General features: G+C 41.7%; 8 protein-coding genes across 8 annotated transcripts; 2 read left to right on the forward strand and 6 right to left on the reverse strand.

The window, feature by feature from the left end:
- Positions 1-1916: 1916 nt before the first annotated feature.
- Positions 1917-3081, reverse strand: CYBJADRAFT_182463 (tropomyosin TPM2; the record flags this gene model as incomplete). The annotated part of the gene is made up of 2 exons (XM_020217043.1): positions 1917-2787; positions 3064-3081. 2 exons carry the CDS (start codon positions 3079-3081, stop codon positions 2320-2322), a joined length of 486 nt encoding a protein of 161 aa, XP_020073322.1. The 3' UTR covers positions 1917-2319.
- A 477-nt stretch (positions 3082-3558) lies between these two features.
- Positions 3559-4782, reverse strand: CYBJADRAFT_111965 (DnaJ-domain-containing protein; the record flags this gene model as incomplete). Its single annotated transcript, XM_020212110.1, has 1 exon — positions 3559-4782. A coding segment is annotated over one exon (1224 nt), but the record flags the coding sequence as incomplete, so codon positions are not given.
- A 1961-nt stretch (positions 4783-6743) lies between these two features.
- Positions 6744-9896, forward strand: TMA108 (Tma108p). Its single transcript, XM_020214106.1, has one exon. The coding sequence runs from the start codon at positions 6770-6772 to the stop codon at positions 9506-9508; it is 2739 nt and encodes a 912-aa protein (XP_020073324.1). The 5' UTR covers positions 6744-6769; the 3' UTR covers positions 9509-9896.
- NIS1 (Nis1p) lies at positions 9567-10721 on the reverse strand (the record flags this gene model as incomplete). Its single annotated transcript, XM_020216147.1, has 1 exon — positions 9567-10721. The coding sequence occupies one exon, from the start codon at positions 10719-10721 to the stop codon at positions 9567-9569; it is 1155 nt and encodes a 384-aa protein (XP_020073325.1).
- A 999-nt stretch (positions 10722-11720) lies between these two features.
- Positions 11721-12471, forward strand: RRT14 (Rrt14p). Its single transcript, XM_020217284.1, has one exon. The coding sequence runs from the start codon at positions 11807-11809 to the stop codon at positions 12374-12376; it is 570 nt and encodes a 189-aa protein (XP_020073326.1). The 5' UTR covers positions 11721-11806; the 3' UTR covers positions 12377-12471.
- MET18 (Met18p) lies at positions 12395-15601 on the reverse strand. The gene is made up of 2 exons (XM_020214107.1): positions 15468-15601; positions 12395-15398 (listed from the first exon to the last, which is right to left on the reverse strand). The coding sequence occupies exons 1-2, from the start codon at positions 15556-15558 to the stop codon at positions 12466-12468; spliced, it is 3024 nt and encodes a 1007-aa protein (XP_020073327.1). The 5' UTR covers positions 15559-15601; the 3' UTR covers positions 12395-12465.
- A 200-nt stretch (positions 15602-15801) lies between these two features.
- CYBJADRAFT_123048 (zinc-dependent alcohol dehydrogenase) lies at positions 15802-16923 on the reverse strand (the record flags this gene model as incomplete). The annotated part of the gene is made up of 1 exon (XM_020212460.1): positions 15802-16923. One exon carries the CDS (start codon positions 16921-16923, stop codon positions 15802-15804), a length of 1122 nt encoding a protein of 373 aa, XP_020073328.1.
- Positions 16924-18075: 1152 nt separating this feature from the next.
- Positions 18076-19974, reverse strand: GLE1 (nucleoporin GLE1). The gene has a single exon (XM_020214108.1). It carries the CDS (start codon positions 19901-19903, stop codon positions 18191-18193), a length of 1713 nt encoding a protein of 570 aa, XP_020073329.1. The 5' UTR covers positions 19904-19974; the 3' UTR covers positions 18076-18190.
- Between the last annotated feature and the right edge of the window lie 82 nt (positions 19975-20056).

A 20056-nucleotide genomic window follows, 5' to 3' on the forward strand; every position in this document is an offset into this window, starting at 1 on the left:
CCTATATCAAACGTTTCATTCTGAAGCTGTGAGCCACTTTGCACGTTGTCATCACCAAACATCGTGTTATTCATACCTGGATTGCCGCTGTTTACCCCAATACCGCCATTGTTATTGTTATTGTTGTTGTTACCGCCGGTGTTGTTTGTGTTATCATCCTCCATGTAGTTGAGAAAGGAGGACATCAACTGGTCTTCATTGTTATTACCGCTGTTGAACGTCTCGTCAGTCTTCAACTGTTCACTCAGCCAGTAATTATCAGACATGACTTCGTTATCTCTTTAATAGATCACTCTCTCTTGGAAATTTGAAAGTGATTCACGGGCCTATCCTCTCTAAATTGTACTGGAACCCACGCATTTTTTTGTTCGGTCTTGACGTGCCGGGTTTTTTTGTTCTGTCTTCAGGAAGCAAAAAAAAGGGAAAAAATCCCTGGTATGAGAATTACGCAGCCTGAGGGGCGATTAGGCAGGAGAAAACGCGGATTTAGAGAGAAACACAAAAAACATTTCAGCGTAAATATCATCATGCACGAACCTAACTGTAGTTTTCCTTGCCAGATTTTTGGTTCTTTTTTTTCTTAAACAGAAGAACTGGGGCATTTCACATCGCCTTTTCCCAAAGGCCTCGATTTTTTTGTTTATTCTGTAACTATGGGGCCGAGCACCGGCGAGTTGAAGCCAAAAAAAAACGCCCCGTACACAATCGCGCTCATTTCCCTTTGCGTTTTTCGGCGTACACCAGCACGATTTGTCCCAAGATTCGAAATGTCCTGAGCTTCGGATATCTAACGTGCATATGTCTTAAGAGCAGTCAGAACTGATAGAAATGAGTGCATACTAATGGTAAGCGTATACCATAGGCTCCATTGAATATACAGAGGCACTCTTCACAATATGTTATAATGTGTGTGAAGCTTAGATCCAGTTGAAAGTTTGGTGGTTGGTACTTCTCTGAAATCGTTACGGATCAAATGTTGAGAAAGGCATGGAAGTGGTTGCTCTAGTTTCAAACGTCTGGATGCACAACCTACAGTCATTCACGGAATTTTGAGACACCAGGCCTTAGTACATGTTGTTTCTTTAGAGCCTCTAGCATCTGTCTTTAGATGGTCTTGAACCCTAATATATCCAGAAGTCAGACTCTTAGATAGATACTCTTAACCGGGACAATAGATTAGGAACACTATGAAGATTTCATTGGTGCTGCCTCCGAACACTTTCCGGGAATCAGTAATTGTTATTTTGCGAATACTGCTTTGGACTATTGAGTTCTGTTTCTAAACATTCACCCTATACGGTTTGTGTCTTCTTAAACCTTGTTGATCCCCAATGGAAACCAATGAAGAATGTAATTTGATTAGGAAGCGTTGTGAAATATTCCCTGATAATCTCCAATATCCATTTCAACCGAGCTGCCAATCCATTTGACAAATAGGAGGATGCGTCCAGCTACAACCGATCTTAATACTGTTTCTGATACAAACATAAAACTTGAAATTATTAATTAAACACTGAGCAATGAAACTTACCTCCGTATTCAAATATTATCAATCAGACAGATGTTATCAGTGTAATTATGCTCCTTTACAGGCTAAATGTATAATTACAGCGTAATTGATTTCAATACAACAGTTTCCACCTATACCTTGAGCATGTTCCCGTTGGTAAACGATAAAATATCGAGTTCAACTATCTTAGTTGAACCCCTAATAATTTTTCTGTTATATTGATCGAAAGTTATGGTAAATGATCCAGTTCATAATCAGCACTAAACTACTTTTATCTGGATCCCCCATCCTTGAATAAATTCACAAATTAATTTGTGAAATAAATATCCAAATTTGAAACCATTTCTCTATGATAATTGAGCAATTGTGAGACCGGCGCCAGCTTATAGTTGTAGTTCAGTAATGCATATTGGACATGCATGTCTGAATGTAAATGTGTAACCGCATGTTTGAGAAATTCAACCAAAAAGATGTGGCTGAAAAAAGAAAGCTGAGCGCGCCATCCAAAAATGTGATTTTGGTTTACAAATCATCAAGGGAATGTTGGCAATGGCCCAATGATTCAGAACTCTTGGGATAATTACACATACAACCCATTAAAAGTATATAAAGATGCATCATTGGAGATATAAAAGAAAGAGACATACACATAATGGTAGCAAAATATAAATCGCAATAAACGAAATAGGTGATTTCAAATACTCCACAGTGACCAATGTCAAGAATAACAGTTTTAAAACAGCCCATAACGGAATGTTTCCATTGCGTTTAGAATCTTCCAGTACAACTGTAAAATTTGAATCCAAAAGTTAGAGAGCCTCCAATTGAGCAGAGATCTCGTCCAATTCGGCTTGAGCTCCAGTGTACTTTTGGTGGAGTTCCTCGTATTTCTGCTCCCACTCGTCACGTTCAGACTCCAAAGAGGCAACTTTACGTTCCAATTGTTCAACCTTCAAGTCGGTTTCACGCAACTTCTCGGTAGTGTCCTTCAAGTTCTTGTCAGATTCCTCCAATTCCTCCTCCAATTGTTGGTTCTTCTTGGTGAAGTTGTCGTTGTGAGCCTTCAAAGAAGAGCTCTCCTCGGCAGCGGTCTTTTGTTCAGACACTTCACTTTCCAACTTTTCAACAGACTCTTCCAAGGTTTCGTTCTTTCTGGTCAAGGATTGGATTTGGTTATCCTTCTCAAGGAGCTCTTGTTCCAACTTCTTGATCACCGTCAAGTGCTCATCAGACTTCTCTTGCCACTTCTCAGCTTCCTCCTTCAAGTTGTTCAATTTCTAAAACACAAGAACATCGGTTAGTACATGTGCCAGGTAGTTTAATCTCTATAACAAACCGATACCAATACAGCTGCGTCGCCATCATCCTCTTCCCCATATATACCCTGTGTTCACCCCCCCCCCCTTTACACGTAAAAATGCAGTTTTGAAACAAAAACTCCCAGATCAAAGGGGTGTGGAAATCAGTTGTACCCGGCGGTTCACACAACAATGCCTTCTAGCCATAGCGATATCATAGAGAAGGAAACCAAGAGCAGAAACAACAGAACATACCTCTTTCAATTTATCCATTGTTGCCTTGTTTTTGGTATTCCACAGTTAGGTTTTGGTTTGAACGTTATTGGATACGTGGTTTTTCAAAACATACAAAAAATGAGAAAAATACCATGGGAGCACAACAGAAGCTGATTTACGGCGTGGCCCTAACATGATCTCTAACGAGTTTCCGTGAAATCGCAAAACTCCCTTGATCGCCATGACAACTTGTTATTTGGCACAGAGCTGTTAGACTCATGCACAGTTTTTAGTTTAATGAAGGGTGTTAATGAGTGATGGGTTATGATTGGTTTATTGACCACCCCTGGGGTGACGAACATACCGCACATAGTTATTGATAATACAATTCAGATAAAAATCGTTAAAATAAGCATTAAATTTCAGGAATAGCACAGTCGTAAGTTGAGCCAAGAACAAAGAGAGCTACTTGGTTCATTGCTGACTGCATTGCTGCTGTGGATAACCTTCTGGATATAAATTGCCATCGTTTTCAGGAGACGACCCACCTCGTGATCTTGTTTCATCATGGGCTCTTTTCCGTTTCTTATAACTATGGGTTGACGGATCAAAAGCAGTGACAACTTGTTCGTCGACTTCTGCACCTTCTGGAATGTTTAAACTTGGACCAGGTGGTAGTGCTTTACTCAGCAGTTCAAAGTTCTCTTTTGTAAGCTCACCAACCTTTGGAAAAGTGACTATGAAGTTCACGTAGAGGTTACCGAAAACGGAGGGGTCCCTCCTCTTGGGCATACCGTAGTTTTCAACAACTTTTAACCCATCTTGTTCAACGATGTCACCTGGAATAAGAAGTAACTTGAGCCATTTGCCATTCAAGTGCTGTATAGAACAATGTCCACCGCACAGTGCTGTACGTAGATCAACCTTCACTGTACGGTATAGATCTGAACCTTTTCTCTTAAAATAATTATGTTTTTTCTCCTTGATTGTGACAACAACGTCGCCAGGATCATAACCAAACGCTTGATCTCCTTCATTGTGGAATACTATAGTGTCACCAGCTTTCGTACCTGGTGGCACTTTCAGCCGAAGGATCTTTGTCTGATTGATTTTTAAATTTCCATTACAGGTCTTGCATAGACCATCCTGCATCACCAGTTTACCGTAACCGTTACAGGCAATGCAAGTACTCTCATACCGCTGAACAATAGGACCAGCCTGTTTTTGAATCAATACACGGCCTCTACCAAAACAATGACCGCATGTATTCACTTTTGTACCGCCACGACCGTTACATTCTGGACATATGATGGACTTGGACAGAGAGAGTCTTGTATTTTTACCCCTGTATAACTCTTCCAGTGTACAGAAAAGTTCATGGTTAATGTTTGGACCTTTTCTGTCTTTTGAATGTGTATTTTGGAAGAACCCTTCACCGAAGAACTGTGAAAAGATGTCATTAGACTTCATAGAGTATGTTGGCACGGAAGCTGTATCCTCTGCCGTTGGACTTTCACTTTTGGCCAATTCGTGTAGACCTTCTTCGCCATATTCGTCGTAGACAGTCCTCTTTTCCTTGTCAAATAAAATTTCATACGCCTTCGTTATCTCTTGAAACTTTGCGGTAGACTCCTCGCTGTGATTGTTCTTATCAGGATGCCATTTTAAAGCCATCAACCTGTAGGCTCTTTTGATCTCAACATCAGTTGCTGTTGGCGGTACACCCAATAAATCATAGTACTTTTTACACTTCACCATCAGTGGGTTTGCTCTCGACTCTGACAGCTCAGAAAATGCTGATAATTAGAGCACCTTTCAGTCACCACGGCTGGTTGAGAACACCTGTTCACAATTGTTCGAATATATGCGAGAAGGTGGTTATGCAAATTGAAAGATACTTGTTACCAATATAGTTTCGGTCCTTCTGTGTGTTTCGATTCCCGTGAGAAATACTAGACGGTCAAAACTAACCGTTCACTACCAAAAGAAACTTAGCACGGACCTAAAATAAACAAAAAATAGAGCAGTGTTGAACCAGGATACATGATTTAATCTCAAATATGGGAAATAGATTCCCTCGTTGCGTATTTATAATTGTGACCCGCTCAATGTTCGAAAAGCACAGTTGTGATGCGTGATGTGGTAAAGTACGTGCAGTTATTGGAAGAGAAACGTTTGGAAAGGGAGACAAAAACCGTCGGTACGAGCCAAACTTCTCCCCAAGTTCGAAATTTGTTCGAAAGAATTCGCTGCGCCCTTATGCAAAGCATCTGAACCTTTAAAGACTGTGGACATGGGGCTAAAGAACACGACGGCAGGAGCATGAATCACGGTCTCACAGGTCACAGGCCAGCAATGGCAATACGTCATAAGAAGCGATCATCAGTCACCTATCAAACCATTGTATGTAACATGCCAATTGGTTGTGTCCAGACGTGGCAGTAGTAGGTGCTAGCGATAGCTACGTATAAGTTGCTACGGGGGGAGTTGTATGAGTAATCGCATACATTCATCCCAGTTACAAATGGCTTTTATAGTGATTTGCTTATAATCGGGTATGGTTTGAACCATGACGACCCCATATCGCGGCTACACCAGTTGATCATACCTTTCTTTCATCAACCCCCCTACTCGACTCAAACGATTGCTCTCTAAATATAAAGCTTTAAGAGCATGCTGGTGAAAGCATGCAATCCCAATCTTATTGAAGCGCCTGCCCTAGAATTTGTTCTCCAATGTTCGATCAACTTCAATTATTGTCGATGGAGGTTTACGGGCATATCACTTCATTATTATGTAGTCCACGCATCGTCTGCACAATAGGTACATGTGTGTGCTCTTCACCTGACACATATTACCGATAGTATGGACCATCTGCCACTACAACGCCTCCCCAGCTCCTTGTCGTACGGAATGTACCGTGTGCTATTTGATCATGTCCATGAAGGGTGTTTTCTATTGACAAAGAAACATTTGTCATGCAGCGTGCATCTAGAACAAGCATCATAGCACATACCTTTGATGAGCAAGGAACACACGAATGATTATCTATCCCAATGATCATTGTAAACGATATCAATGGAGCAAATTCAAGACAAAAAAAGAGAAATGCATTTGTCTTCTTATCTCGCAGCGGTAGATACACAGACATCAAAGGCCAGAGTTGGCTGAAGTACACAGCAAACTATCAGCGCCAGATCGTTGCTATGACAAGGTACACTGTGTAACGTTACCATCCGTGCAAGGTACGGAATGTGCGGGTGTAGCAACTTCAAAACATTCCACAGGGAGGAATTACACATGAGAGATTACACATGTGTGTAGCGTATATTGATGCGCTCACTGACCACTAAGGCACATCTGTATAGCTTTCTTTATTCCAAACGTGGCTCGAGTGGTAAGGCTGAAGATCTGAACGTAACAAAGCAAACAGTACACACATCAAGGATATTTATGCTCTTGGAGTGATCTTATCAATGCTCAGTGATCACGTTGACCAGGAACGATATGTCTTGATCTCGTCTTGATCAACAAATTACACGGAGTTAAGGCCCCTCCGCGACCTGGTCAGGGAGGCTTGGTTATCCACGGCAGTAGGAGCTACTTTTTCGTTCAGGGCCAACACTTGGGCCGATCTGTGCATCCAAACACCAGCGAAACTTTTAGCCCAACTTTTCAGAACCGCCTGTTTGCAAAAGAGTTTGATGCGATTCGTCGAGGTTATTAGCTACACTTCTCTACCGATATGGAGACTCCATTGATTCTGAAGAACTCACACCAGCCTACTGAGTATGATATCACGTTGAATGTGGATCATGAAAAGTCCAATTTCAAAGGGTCAGTAACAGTTTTGTTGGTCAAGTCGAGAGATGCGACCGTTAGCGACGGCGATGACTTTGAATTTTGGGTCAATGCTTCTGAGTTGGTGTTGCTGAGTGCTGCATTCGATGCCCAAACTAGCCAGTTCAAAGCGAAAGTGTCCTATGATAAGGAAAAGGGTCTCGCTAAACTTGTCGTGGAGAATGGAAAGGAGCTCTACAACCAAGAGTCCTTGTCCCTCGAGATTGGCTTCATCGGTAAGATCAACTCCATCAAGACGTTCCAAGACGTCACAAAGGGGCTGTTCAGAACGAATTACCTTGGTGAAAGATCTAACAAGGCCACCAACTACATACTGGCAACACATTGTCAGACATCTTATGCCAGAAATATCTTCCCGTGTATCGATGAACCTGCTTCAAAGGCAAAAATCACTCTTACCATAGAGACAAACTCCAGATTCAAGGTGTTGGCAAACACATCTCCTGAATCTAAACAAGTTGATGAGGAAAGAGAACTCCAAATCATCAAGTTTAAACAGTCACCTCCAATCACACCATCGATCTTTGGGTTTGTTATTGGTGACCTTGACTTCATAGAAACCAGTGTCGAACTTTCTCAAGGTAAAATTCCAGTTAGATTTTACTCTGCAATTGGTAATATTTCTGGTTCTGCATATGCCTTGGATGTTGCCAGCAAAGCTCTTCCTTTCATTGAATCTGTGTTGGTTCGTGAATATCCACTCGATAAGCTGGATTTCATAGCGTTGCCTTTCCTCAGTGATGGTGCCATGGAAAACTTTGGACTTATTACTATACAGTCTGGTCACATCCTGGTGCAGTCTTTGGCCAACAAGAAAGTAACACAGACAATCAGGCAACTGGTTGTGCATGAACTCATTCATCATTGGATCGGTAATAATGTTTCATTCGACGAATGGTCACATCTCTGGTTAAATGAGGCATTCGCAACATGGTTTGCCAAATACATTCTTTACAAACTTGATTTGGATGCATCAGATAAGGATGTATGGATTAGCCAAGTTGATGAGGAAATAGAGACCGTCTTTGAGGAAGATGCGTCATTGAAGGCATGTACTGTGATGAACAATTCTACAAAGTCCATCAAGAGTACATTCGATGCCTTCCAAATTCCAGCATATCAAAAGGGAATTCAGTTTTTGAGAATGTTTGCTAACACCTTTGAAGGAACCTTTGATGATCACTTGGACAAATTCACTGCTACTTTGGCAAAGTTCATACAAGACAACGACTTCCGTTCCATCAAACCTATTGAAATTTGGAAAGCGTTTAACAATGAGTCCAAGATCGACTTCTTAGCATTTGCACACTCGTGGCTAAGAGTTGCTGGATTCCCAATTGTGTCTGTGAGCTTGAACGATGAGGGTAACGTAATCGTTGAGCAGAACCGATTCCTGGAGTTTAGTACGCCACAGCTTGAAAATCTGGAGAACACACCATATCATGTTCCACTGGCAATTCGTATTAATGATGGATCAGTTGTTAATACAATCTTGACCGACAGAAGAATGACATTAGAGAACATAAAATCAACAGAGTTTGTCGTCTTGAACGTCAACAGAACTGGATTTTACAGAGTTAGCTATGATGATTTGAGTGTCATTGAAAACATTGTTAACAACTTTTCAAAACTATCCTCTGCTGATTTGATTGGTATGTTCCATGACCTGGGCCATTTAATTGGTCATGACCAATTGCAGAAGAGTATCAATTTCATTGCGTTGGTGAAGTTCAGTGAAAAGTTGATTGATTCACCAGTGTTAGACTTCAAAGTGTTGAGAATCGCCTTGACGAACTTGGAATCCGTGGAGAACTCTTACAAGTTATACGCATCAAGGGAGTCATATAACGCATTCTCTGAGTGGGTTGTTAAGATGAATGCCAAATTGTTCAACAAATTACAATGGAATATTGATTATGAGACTTTGAACTCTCATGAGTTGGAGACGCGTGCTTTAATTTTGTCTATTGGTATCAACACTGCCGAAGTTGGGAAACTTTGCGACACATTGTTCAAGAAGTTACTACATGGACCATCTCGTGCCGTTCCTGCCCACTTCCTCAATCCAGTACTTGCATCTGTCTCATTGAGAGCCAATCAAAACACATGGAAGAAGGTTTTAGATCTTGTGAAATCCCCAGGTGCTACAGTTTCCCATATCTTTGCAGGTTCAGCACCTGATATTCAACATGCAGCCATCTCATCCATCGGGTTTACAAGAGATTCTGCTCTGGTCAAAAGAGTTTTGAACTTTGTCACAACAAATATTGAATCTAACTTGATTGAGACTGCTCTTGTTGGTTTACAGTTCAATAACGAGATGAACAAGAAAGCACTTTGGCACTGGTTTACACTGCACTATGACCAATGGGCTTTGAAGAGCTGTAGAGCAGGCTCCAAGATCAGTGCAGACATGAGAAAAACTTTGAAAGGTATCACGGTCATTATTCTAGCTGGTATGACAACAGATGAAGATAAAAAGGCTATTAAAGAGTTTGTCAATGACAAACTTTCCAAATTACCAGATCACGAGCTGAAGGAGACAGTGAAACTTGTTGAGGACTCACAAATCGAAAAGATTAAAATTTCCTCCTCAGCTGATGAATTGTCCACATTCTTGTAAATACTATACAATTCTACATTCTCGAGACATAGGTTGTAGTCATGTATCATTAAGTCGTTTATTGGCCCACTGTACTGATGATGGATTCGACTTCTTTGATGAGCCTTTCTAGCGAATCCATCATTTCATCTCTTCTTGGAGACGTTGGACTTCGTGGCGAGGATAAAACACTTTCTTGTGATCCGTCATGTTCATTATCTCTTTGATTTGGGGACTGGTGATCCTGCGTAGAGGTTGTCTCTTCCTTAGATTCGTTACCATCCTCATGCAGTACATGTGACATGAAGAAACTTGTTTCCACAGATGTCTCCCTGCTCAGTTTGTACGATTTGGAGGTGAAATCAGAAGAGCTCTGTCCCATATGTTCCAATCTCCATTTGATTCTCCGTGCGATGGCTCTTCTGAGGTATAGATTCCACAGAGTTTCTAATCTGTTGTTCTTTATCCTCACTGGTAACGAGTTCGTTCTTCTTAGTGCAAAGTTTGGCTTCCTCGTAGGTGGGAACGTTGCAAAAGTTTTCATATGAGAAGACCGTGACATGGGGCTCGTCTTGGCCAAAGCTGATGTGTCTCCAAGCTTTTGTAATTGCTCGTTCAGTATCTGTTCTGCATCAGCCACTGAACTATTTCTGTCAGTTGGTGCTGGGGTATAAAGTATGACTCTATTGTTGGAATCCACGGTGATTGCCTTGACTTCTTCGTGTAGTTGTGGGTTAGGCTTGATCAAATCACCATCTCTTATGTAGTACGACCTAACGTATTGATTGATGCACAATTCCTTAGACATTCCAACGTCGATGTTCATATAATTGAAACAAGAATTCAACTCATACCTCGTGCGATATTTCCCACGCCGTGACAGTTCTCTTTTTGGGGCATTTACTGGGTAGAAAAACTTCCTCTTCACTTCTGTCTTGCTCATCATGAACCTCTTCTTCTTCCGTATACTAGGTGATCTCTTCGATTCCGCAGGCGAGAGCTGCGAATGAACACTCGCCGAGTGTCCATGCTGTTGTTGAGATTGAGACCTCAGAGCTCGTTGCCTCACTGTGTCTGAGCCATGTCTCCTTACAGATGTGATTTCTGGTAACTCCACTGAAGGCCGTAGGCTCGCTCTATGTGGGAAGTCCTTCAGCTGCACAATTTCGTCCGATGACCGTCTGGAAACTGGAAATTGGTCAGTGGGTGAGTATTCAAACTCGTTGACCGTCATGGTTTGTGTGATGTTGGTTCTACGTGATGGTCTGTGCCGATTCAACTAGCGAATTATAAGGAGAAGGGTTCAGAATTATGGATGATGACTCGTGGATTAATCCCACCTTGAATCAAGAATTGTGTCTCACAAATTTCGCTGCTGCGATGTGGCTGGTTGATCTGTTGAAATTTCCCGATTTGTACTAAATTGCGAAAAATAGACAAAAAATCAAAGTTAACGCATATGCGCAAGCGCAAGCGAAACGAGAAAAAAACACAAGCCTTGATAGTGCAATGGGGACAAATACAAAGCGCAAGAAAAGAGCTCAGAGTAGCGAGGAAGTGCTTTACTGTGGTGGAAGGGATCAATTACTCAAACTGAGGAAATATAGGCGTTGTAGATGGTGTTGATATATAACGGAACCATAATGAGGAGTACTGAGCAATTGGTTACCCGGAGAAGCCGTTGTCACTTGGCATAAGACATGTGCCTCTTAGAACGGTGGAGCCGTTGAAGATGCAGCCATCACGGATTAATCAGTATGGGTTGTCTTGGAGTTAAAGTGGCTTGCTTGGGGGGAATTTATAATTTTGAGGTTATCTTGGATGATTATAACAAGATTAACAGCCAATGCTGGATATGTGCTCTGTATGCTTTAGCGAATAACAGAGCTGAAACAATGGTAGACAGGATTCCTAGCCAGTGGTCTGCTTGAAGATAGCGTCGGCGAGGAGGGCACGCCCTATAGCTACAGTGGGTGTTGGGATGGGATAATATCCACGTCGTTATATGAATTATTCACATGCTTTAGGTAAAAGCCCGCATCACCCTGGGATTTTTAAGAGCAGCCTACTCTACCACCATATTGTGCTCATTGCTAACGTATTGTTGTATAAACTAGTAGGTTGTATATTGATATTGGACAAATGGCAAAACTCGTAACGAATAGATACACATACAAGTCACGTGATATAAAATGTCATTACATAATAACTTACTAAGGCACCTCATCGCTAGAAAATTTCTCATCTGCTTCACGTTTACCAAAGACTTGAATCAACTAGTTGAATAGACCCTTTTCAGGTACCATCCAAGTGTGTAACATGGCTATTCAGTTCCAAAGTTCGGCTTCATCGGCTTCCCAGGTGAACAAGCTTCTCGACTCGTTGCTACCAGGGAATTCAGTCTCCAGCACAGACCAGCAGAGAGACAATGTCACGTCCACATCGCAAATTATCAACATGGCTCAAAAGAAACTGAAACCTGAAGAGATTAGACGTATTCAGAAGAAAGAAAGACATATTAAGAGACAGAAAATAAGAAAACAACGTGATCAAAAGGACCACGTTGAATCCACAGCAAAGTATGAACTTTTACAACAGCATGCAAAGACAGGGAATCTCACGAATCGAGAGAAGAAAGAGTTGAAGAAACTCATCAATAGAAACGTCGTGAGCTTGCAAAGCTGGAAGACAGAGGCAGCAGACCAAATAGAAGATCTACAAAGAGAAATACTCCAGCTGAAGAATACAGACCGTTCAAAGAAGAGAGTCAAACAGAAAGTTCTTGGGAAGGACTTATACAAGAAGAAATTGGAAAGGAAATATCCAGGTCTTACTCCAGGTCTTGCACCTGTGGGACTGTCAGATTCCGACGATTCTGACGATGAGTAGACATATCACCCTTAAGTTCTAATATTGCCGTATATCAATTAATTAATGCACAGTTTTTATATATAGTTCATCCTATGTATCAACAACGTTTATTCCACTGTTCTTCCCAGTTCATAGTATGCTTGTCTAGCGTCAATTGCACCTTTTCTGACACTTCTTTTCTTATCATCCAAAACTGGTGTCAATTCTCTTATAACTTCTTTTTGATATGGAACAACCTTCTGAAGCGGTAATGCCATAGCAAAGCTGTGCAAACAATTCACCGCAGCCAGACGAACTGGTTCTGTGTTAAGATGATCTCTATCACTTTGAGCTAGTGCGAGAAGTTTAGGAATCAAAGAAGAAATATGACTTGTAATCAAATCAGAGACTTCTCCAACAGAGGAAAGAATCGTATTCAATGAAGCCAAACGGACTTCAGAGTCCATCAAGTTCAAAGACTGTAGCAAAAGAGGGAAGAATGATGGTAAATGTGGGTTGATAATTTCTCTCTTAGTGTGCTTCAATATATGAGAAAGTGCAGAAAGATAATTGGACTTGATCTTCATATCATCATTACCATTGAATCCCTCCACAAGCTTAGGTACCACAAGGTCAAAGAATTTTTGCTTGTACAACAGTCTAACGTTGTTGTTTAAGATCTTCTTGAACTTTTCGAAAATCGACAGATCAACTACTAGAACTTCAAAAGAGTTTGCAGCCATAGCACCCAATGAAGTATCAGAAAGAGCACCAACCAATACATCAATGAAAGTTTCACTCTTTGGATCGATTCTCAAAAGAACACCCTTTGTGATCCATGTATATATCTCCAAAGAAAGAACAGAGTCGAAGGTTATGTTTTCATACTTTGATACTTCACAGTTCCACTTGTTGATAATCAAGCTCAAAAATCTCAAATAACTAATTCTCACGTACCCATCCTGGAATGAGGATGTTTTGATGAATTCAACAAGTTTATTGATCAATGAATCAACGTTGTTAATAGAGACAGATTTGTTGACACCAGCAAGGACTTTGGAAAGAATGTTGATGAGAGGTGTTGGCTCGGCAAAGACATTAATTGGCTCGAGGTCTTTATAGTAGTCATCATTAGCAACAGGCAGACCAGTGAAGAATGATAATGTATCGTCAGACAATTGCTGGTGAAATGATTTCGAGGAAAAAACAACAATCAATTTCAAGATTTCAGTTGCTGATTCCAAGATGGCATCATCTTGGTTTAGCGATGGAAACTTCAATAAAAGGTGGATGAGTTTGACCAAACTTGGAAAGAGAGTATCTGTTGAAAATTGAGTTGAAGATTCACTCGTAGTAATGATCTTCTGCAGTGACGAGAGAATCAAAAAGGAGTATGGCACGGGATCTGCAAGAGTGGTTTGAAGCTGTTCAAGCTTGTTCAGTAATCTGATAACCATGAAGTTGACTAATGCACCACCTGTACTGATACTGACGATAACATCAAATATTTTCTCCTTCGGTTTATCCTGTCCATTTATACGCACGGGTTCATCAGCGTCAGGTAACAGGGAGATCAAAGTTGGGAGAGTCACTTCAACCAGAACACTTGAATCAAGTTGAGCAATTTGAGCCAGACCACCAATTGCAGAGTTGAAGACATACTCATTATCATCCATCAAGACAGTCTCTGTAAAGTATTGAGCTATCAAACTCAACTCGGAGTTTGACAGGAAATCGGACAAAGTTGTTAAATTGGTCAGTTCTGTAATGGCCAATGTTCTTAAACTGACCTCTACTTGAGATGACCCCATAAGCGATTTCCCTAACAGAATCAAGATTTGATCCTTGAAGTCCTTCAAGCCGTTATTATAATCTTGTAGTTTTGGTGATGATGTGGTTCCATAGACGTCTTTGTAGGCAGACGTAAAGACTCCCAAGTTTTGGATTAATTCTCTTTCTTCACGCACATTTAACCCATCTGTTTTCACCAAAAGCTGTGCTAGAACGAGTTTGACAGCCTTGTTATATGCAATGTTATTGGCCTTAGCAATCGCACCAAAGATAAGACATGTTTGCTTTAGAGTTTTAGTATTCTGAAAGCTTTCTTTCAAATCTTTCAAAAGGGTCGATGCAAATTGATCAAATTCAACTTCGTTTGAAGTTAGAACCTTGGAAATCTCTGTGAATGTGTTTAATAGTGATTGATAGACACCAATTTCTTCATCATCAGGTTCACCATGGACTACTTCAAACTTGTATGCGTTCCAAATCTCGAGCCAATGTTCAATCAAAGACTTCTGACCATAGTTAGCAATACATGCGTTGATGGTTTCAGCAGTGTCACGTTTGACAGAGGGTGACGTTGAGGATAATTTCTCCAACAAGTTCGGATATGAATCTTTATCAAATGCCGAGCTCGATGCAATAGCAGATCTCAGACTTCCCTTGAGCTGATCCTGAGTAATCTTGTAAGGATCTTCCTTTGGTGGTTTGAATGAGATTGGGAAATAGCAAAACAGAATGTCAAAGAGTTCATCTTCAAACGATTCCAAGTTTAAGCTGGATGAAATATCTTTATTCAGAGCGAATGACAGAAGTAGGTTTCTTGGGTCCTTTTCACCACTGGCAACATGAAGGAAACATTCAATGAACAACTTATCCTTCTTCATCTGTATGAGATAATTGACAAACTTTGTAAAGATCCTTTGAAGAGTCAGCAACCCGTAGTACCTAGTAGAAGCCAAGTTCTTGGTAGAGTCATATTGCTCCATTAACCCCTTGAGGACCTTATCCAAGTTACTAGGACCAAAGCTATCCATGTCCACAAGAGAAGACATGCCGTATAGAGTTTCCTTGGTACATTGACCGTCTTCCAACTTCGATACGTAGAAACCAGTCAGAACAGAGATATCATTGGGGGTTAAGATATCTTTCTTCAAAGAGTTCAACGTCCCAGAGAGACACTGTGTAGCCTTAGGTCTAAGAAGATCATCTTCTGCCGTGAGATAGTCACCAAGGGCCTTGATGAGATCGATCAACTTGATGTCTCTGCTATGAATCTCTTTAGAACATGTTGTTAGTCTAAATCCATCACCTCTTGTCCTTTCTCTTGACGGGCCTTAAAACTCACGATTTGCAAACCTTTCAACAATGGCGCTTGCACGATTCTCATCAGAACCGGAATTGGCAAGGAACTGGCTAATGTTTAAGCTCAAATCCATTGTTCTATGATTGAATTGAACCGAGCCGCTAGGTAAATTGACAGAGCGCCTTTAAGTCTAAGCGTGAACGTTTTGATCTTGTGTTTTTTTTTTTGTTGTCGGTGCACTTTGTTATCGGAGCGTTCTCGAAATTACCCGGGAATTACACTCGAGCATTGGTACTACTGGTTGTTTAACTATAGAAACAGCAATGACATTAATGATTCAGAACTCTTATAAACTGGTCATATGTGATGTATTGGCTCATCTTGAGGTGTCTACAACGTAACGGCCCAAGATTTTGTTCTCCTCCATCAACTTGAAGACAGATGGTAACTCGGACAAGCCAACAATCTTGATTGGAGACTTCACCAAACCTCTTGTGTAAAACTCAATGGCTTCACGACTGTCAGCTCTGTTACCGACATATGAACCTCTGATTTGCATGGACTTGACGACGTGGCTCAAGACATCGGACTTGCAAACAGCAGCTGGTGGGAGACCGACAAGGACAACTTTACCGGTTGGTCTAACAAACTGAGTGGACTGCGAAATGGCCCTGTCACTCACAGAAACGTTGATGACACCATGTGGACCACCTTTGGTCTTTGTGATGATCTCCTCAACAAGGTCTGGAGTGGTTTCAAAGTCGACGAAGGCCTCTGCGCCCAACTCACGGACAAGTGCTTCCTTGTGACCGGCGTCAATACCGAGCACTCTGTAGCCCATGGCCTTTGCGTATTGAACAGCGACGGAGCCTAGACCACCACCAGCACCGGAAATGGCAACCCATTCACCAGCTTTCAACTCTGCAGTCTTCAACGCCTTGTAAACTGTGATACCAGCACACAAGATAGGGGCGACTTCGGCCAAGTTTGTCTCCTTTGGGATCTTTGCAGCTTGAACCGCATTGGCAGTGGCATACTGTTGGAAGGAGCCATCGTGTTGACAACCAGTAAGCACTGCATCCAAACAGTTTGGCTCGTAAGAGTTCTCACAGTACTCACATGACATACAAGAACTGTACAAGCCTTTGATACCGGCATAGTCACCAATCTCGAAGTTCGTCACCTGGTCACCTTTGGCAACGACGATACCAGCACCTTCGTGGCCTCCAACAAGTGGTAGTTTAGGAACAACAGGCCAATCACCTTTCCAGACGTGCAAGTCACTGTGACAGACACCAGAGTACAAAACGTTGATGAGGATCTCATCTGGCTTTGGCTTTGGAACAGGGATATCTTTGTATTCCAATGGTCCGTTCAATTCGTTGAAGACAATGGCCTTCTGTGTCTGAGGGACACTAAACGTTGCCATTGTACGTAGTATGTTTGCTTTGCGTGGCGTGGAAATGAAGCTTCCCAATGCCTTGGAAGCTCTGAGCATGATGTATGAGTTGTATGTATAGAAGACAAAAGCCAAGGTGGTGAGCTCATCATGGAAGTGTCCTCTGCCCACTATTTATACTCGACAAACATCATTGGATCCAACACACGCATTCATACGTCGGGAGACGTGGGTGTGGTATCTTCATGTAAACTCCACATTTCCCATGTTCCATGTTCCATGCTCCCCGGACTCCCGAATCACAGGGTTGTATACTGTTCTTCTGTATGTAGGAGCTACGTTGTACGGCGTTGATCCCCAGCATTCCAATACCGGAGAGCGGTTGTTTTGTTTTGACACAAAGCTCCGTTGAAGCAGGGCGTGAATGCTCAAAGGATCAAATACAACAACTGTCTTCACTCAACTCGACAAAGAGACTACAATGATGAAGCTAATCGGGCTGGAAGATTACATTTGTTTTGATATCTATACATTTCAAACTGAACGGGGACTCAACGTGAAAGATATCTAACAAGCATCGTGAGCAGGTGTGGTGAATCACGGCAGTCACACCGAACCTGAAGCTGTCAACCAGGGTGGATCAATACACTCCCTAGAGAAAGAACTGTAGAATACAAGTGTTTTTACAGAAGCTGGATCTACATAAAAAAGGCGTGGGGTATACAATAAAATGGGTATGCGTGCGGTTCGGAAGACGTTGATTCTCACCCCGGACTGTAAACTGTAATGAAGCTTGAGGAGTTAACCAAATCTTGATGTTATCGGGCTTAGCTCATCTCCGGAGTTGAATTTACCCTTCGATGCCGGCTAGTGGAATCATAATTGTAATTAGTAGGTCACCTCGTGTACCAATTTCCCTCTCATAGTTTGGTCTTACATATGTGTTTAAGTCTTTGTCTCATTGGCTTCTGGATCATAGATTTGTAGCGTTAGCATGGACGTGTTTGACGATTCACGAAGGGTTCCCTAAAAGCGATACAGTTTTGACCTTTGTTCAGGTCGGCCCGGGAGTTGTCACTTGTACACTTGAAACCTCAAGATGACAATTCTTTACATATCATGATATAAGCGTACAATTGCCGATGGTCACCCAAGTTTTGGGGTTTCCACCAGCAGCCATAAGCTCCGAGCAAGGCCAATGAAATGGGTTAAGTGAACGGCAATGCATAAGTACTACGATTAGTAAATATAGTCACAATTCATGACCCAAGCGGATATGATCGATTTAAAGACCGCAAATAGCGTCAATATACAATACAAGGATGATGTCACACGAACAGTAATAATGCAATAATCACCTCCATGTCTAAGGCTCCATCTCAGTTAACGTCTTGAGCGTGCCTGAGTTTTTCCAATCTTCACCAATGATTCGTAAAGTATTGGCACTGGTGAACTTCTTATCGACGACAGAATCTACCCATTGAGTCCATATGATTTCCAACAACTTCTGACCTTGTCTACCATAGTTCATAATTATCTCATTCGCACTAGCCTCCCACCAAGAGGATGCCACTGTGAAGTGGGTGTTTGTCAGCTGTTCTTTCGGTTGGTTTAACAATCTAGCCATCATCTTCCAGTTCTCAGAGAGGGGCAATGGGTGTGATACCGTTCCAAAGTACTTTGGTGATAGAGGCAGCCTTGTTAGCACGCTGAATAACGTCATCATCCCTGCCATCCTCTCGTCATAACTGATGTCCTCTTCCCATTTATCATCTTCATGCCTTTTCCAGCCCATACAGAGACGTCCTTCAACAGTGTCAATTGCACACGTATAGCCAATCACATAAGGACACTTCTTCACAAATCTCGCCATTAAGAACTCTTTCAATTCCGGGAACTCACATAGAATGTTCAGAGTTAACCTTGCCAATGGCAAAGAGGAATCAGGTCGAACTCTTACCTCTGTCTCAGCTTGTGATACAATAGCCTTTGCAACAAAGTTCAATATCCATTTGAATGCAAGCTCAACACCCCTGGTTTCATTGATCAAGGTAATAACCTCATCACTAACACGATGAAGTTGTGACATACTGTTTGTCAATTGTCCAAATTTCGGATTGATCTTTCTCTTGTGTTTAAGAATGGCATTTTTTGTCTGTAGATCCTCTTTAACCTTCAGAACTATATCATTCTTGATATCCACAATCATCTGCTTGTAATGTTGGAAAGTGGAGTCAATCTCAGAGAAGTTTGTCAATCCCTTAGCTTTCTTTGCATCTTCTATAGCCCTTTGTTCAGCTTCTAGTTTTTCCTTCCTTTCAGCTTCTTCTTTAAGCTTCTTTTGCGCTTCCTCTTGAGCTTTCTTCTCCCGTTCAGCCTTCTCCTTTGCTAGCTGTTCTTTCCTCTTACGCTCTTCTTCAAGTCTCTTTTCCTCCTCTAATCTCTTTCTTTCCTCCTCTTCTCTTCTCTTCCTTTCTTCTTCAATACGCCTCTTTTCATCTTCAATAGCCTTGATCATGGAATCAACTTCTAAAGTTCTTTTCTTGAGTCGTGTTTCTAAGCTAGATATAACCCTTTGCTGGCTGTCTTCCAGCTCGAGTTTGGCTCTCTGGCCATCGAGTGCTCCTACTTCATCCGACATCTCCAATCCCGTTGTCGAGTCCAGAACAATAGACGATCTTCGTGTCTGCCTAGCACTTGATGATGCAGACACGGGTCTGGATACCGGCCTTAACCTGGGACACCTAGTACTCGCTTGTTCCTTGACAATATCAAAACGATCCTTCAGGTTGAAATCCTTCAGCAAGTCGCTCAACTCGTCAGCGTTCTTTCGACTTTGAGATCCAAGTAGCTGTGAGACATTATACGGGGACTTGTGCAATGGAGAGGAGACAACATTTCTTCTCATCCTGTACACCGGCGACTTTGAGGGCGTTTCTATACTATTATCAACATTGTTGGAAAGTGACTTGAGAGGTGATGACTTGACCAGAAACGGAGAGCTCGAGTCAAACTCATCGTCACCATCGAACTCGAAAGATGAATTAGCCAATATTGAACTATACGGTGAGTACTTCATTGTGTGACAGCTTCAAGAGACAATTGAGAACGTCACAGCGTATAACTTCAACGCTTCTAATGCAATTGATGCCCTGTTGATGTTGTTTCTGTATCTGTGTTTTTTTTGTCTGTTGTTGATTTTCCACACAGGGAGAGATTTTTTCCTCAGCTT

This window comes from Cyberlindnera jadinii (assembly GCF_001661405.1).
Source record: "Cyberlindnera jadinii NRRL Y-1542 unplaced genomic scaffold CYBJAscaffold_1, whole genome shotgun sequence".
NCBI classification, from domain to species: domain Eukaryota; kingdom Fungi; phylum Ascomycota; class Saccharomycetes; order Phaffomycetales; family Wickerhamomycetaceae; genus Williopsis; species Williopsis jadinii.

Excerpts from the sequence above, each read along its gene's own strand:
- RRT14 (XM_020217284.1), top strand. The coding sequence starts at position 11,807 with ATGGCTATTCAGTTCCAAAGTTCGGCTTCATCGGCTTCCCAGGTGAAC.
- MET18 (XM_020214107.1), bottom strand. The coding sequence starts at position 15,558 with ATGGATTTGAGCTTAAACATTAGCCAGTTCCTTGCCAATTCCGGTTCT. Across the intron at positions 15,399-15,467 it reads TGTTGAAAGGTTTGCAAATC|AGATTCATAGCAGAGACATC; the intron begins GTGAGTTTTAAG and ends CATGTTCTAAAG.
- GLE1 (XM_020214108.1), bottom strand. The coding sequence starts at position 19,903 with ATGAAGTACTCACCGTATAGTTCAATATTGGCTAATTCATCTTTCGAG.
- TMA108 (XM_020214106.1), top strand. The coding sequence starts at position 6,770 with ATGGAGACTCCATTGATTCTGAAGAACTCACACCAGCCTACTGAGTAT.